The 1,855-nt window shown below is 41.1% G+C and overlaps 1 protein-coding gene across 1 annotated transcript; it reads right to left on the reverse strand.

Moving 5' to 3' along the window:
- Nucleotides 1–741: 741 nt before the first annotated feature.
- On the reverse strand, nt 742–1,508 carry LOC104816710. Its single transcript, XM_010545638.1, has 2 exons — nt 972–1,508; nt 742–885 (listed from the first exon to the last, which is right to left on the reverse strand). Exons 1-2 carry the CDS (start codon nt 1,506–1,508, stop codon nt 742–744), a joined length of 681 nt encoding a protein of 226 aa, XP_010543940.1.
- Nucleotides 1,509–1,855: the final 347 nt, after the last annotated feature.

Raw genomic sequence — 1,855 nt, forward strand, 5'->3', positions numbered from 1 at the left:
TTTGGAATTAAAATTTAATAGTTTTTAATAGGGTTTATAAACTGACAGCAAAATTAGCAAACAAGTGTTGCCGAGTGGTTTCTGGTAATCTGGACTAATTCATCCAAGGTCCAGTGAAATTGTTCTCTGTAAAGCTCGAGACAGAATTATTAACCATCTGATTGATATTAAACCTAAATATTAACAATCTAATTAATTATTATTTAATAAATTTTATATTGTAAATTTATTAAATAAATTAAAAAAAATCCTTACCACAATGCTCCATCCTCTTTGTTAGGATGGAGCTTACGCAACCGCATCCTCTGTGGATTGGACGCAAAGTCAGAGTACTGCACCCGTTTGGTAGATTCTATGTTTTGCATCGGCGGCATTGATCTGCTACCAAAAATCTGATTTTTTGCGTTTTCCACTTTCCCGATCACTTGGTCCTTTTTCTAGCAACGTATGCTCGTGATACATGAAATTAAACGTGCTAATACAATGCAATTACACGGGTTACCTCCGGTCAAGCGCTAATTTAAGGTCATCAGCTTGACCCTCTCATTTTCAGTGATATGGTGGTCGCGTTGGACAAAATTGATTAACTCCCCGCTGTCCCGGAGGTATGTACACTGTGCTAGTGCACACAGTCTGTCTCAATTTATAGTTGTTTCCCCTCGCTGATTCAGAAATGGGATCTGGCGGTTTCACTTTAGTTCCTAATGCAGCATCAGGGATCTTTAGTGTTATGCTCTGCTTCTACGGAACCTTTCCGTTGGTTTTCCCCTTAGATGTCATTATTAGGGATTCAGATTTAGCTTTTATCTCATTCTCTGCCTCAGAGATTACAGATTTAGCTACTGGCAGGATGTAAACGTCTTCATCATAGGCAATTCCCTTGCCCTTATCGTTCGGTTGTGGAATTTGTTTTTCCGATGAACCAGGCGGTTCTTCCGGAATAGTTAATGGACGCGCATTTTCTTCTTTACCCGTTCTAGTTTTGGTTCCAGCTTGAATTCAATGTCCTCATGATCTCCTATATGCATCTCTATGCATCCTTTCCGGACATGAATCACGACATCGATAGTATTGAGGAATGGACGCCCCAAGATGACTAATTCATCATTTATGTTTTCCATATCAATAACCACAAAATCGATCGGAATGTAAACGTTTCCAACCTTAAGTGGTACGTCCTCTAAAGTCCCTAGAGAGTCTTTCACTGACTTGTCTGCCAGCTGCAGGATCATCTTGGTGGGCTTCAATTCATCCACATTCAGCTTATCATACGTGGTCTTTCGTAACAGACTCACACTTGCTCCTAAATTGTACAGTGTGCTAGGAATAGAGACACTACCCAACTGGCAGAGTATAGAGAAACTTCCTGGATCTGCCATCTTGGCTGGTAGGTTCTGTTGCAGTACAACACTACATTCAGCTATCAGGATTATTGGTTCCTCTTCCAATTTCTCCTTCTTAACGAGAGAGTCTTTAAGAAACTTCTCGTAAGATGGTGTTTGCTCCATAGCTTCTTATAGAGGTTGGCCAATTTTCATCTTTTTCTACATATCAACGAATTTTGTGAGCTCACCGTCTACGGGCGGAGTACGCTGCAATCGCTGCGAGAACGATATAGGAGGTGGTCGTGGAGGCGGTGGAACGTATACGTCCTCTGGTTCCTATACGGTCAGCTTTCTTTGCTTCTCTAGATACGCTCTCCTTTGTTCAACAATGATTCTCCTCGTTCCATAAACTTCGTTGTCATTCACATAAACAGTGTTACATTGCTCACGAGGGTTTGGCTCAGATTTACCAGGTAATGTGCCCTGCGTTCTACTGGGTTTAGCTGCAATTTGAGCTACCTAGTTATCTA

This window comes from Tarenaya hassleriana, unplaced genomic scaffold (genome assembly GCF_000463585.1).
Source record: "Tarenaya hassleriana unplaced genomic scaffold, ASM46358v1 Cleome251, whole genome shotgun sequence".
Taxonomy (NCBI): domain Eukaryota; kingdom Viridiplantae; phylum Streptophyta; class Magnoliopsida; order Brassicales; family Cleomaceae; genus Tarenaya; species Tarenaya hassleriana.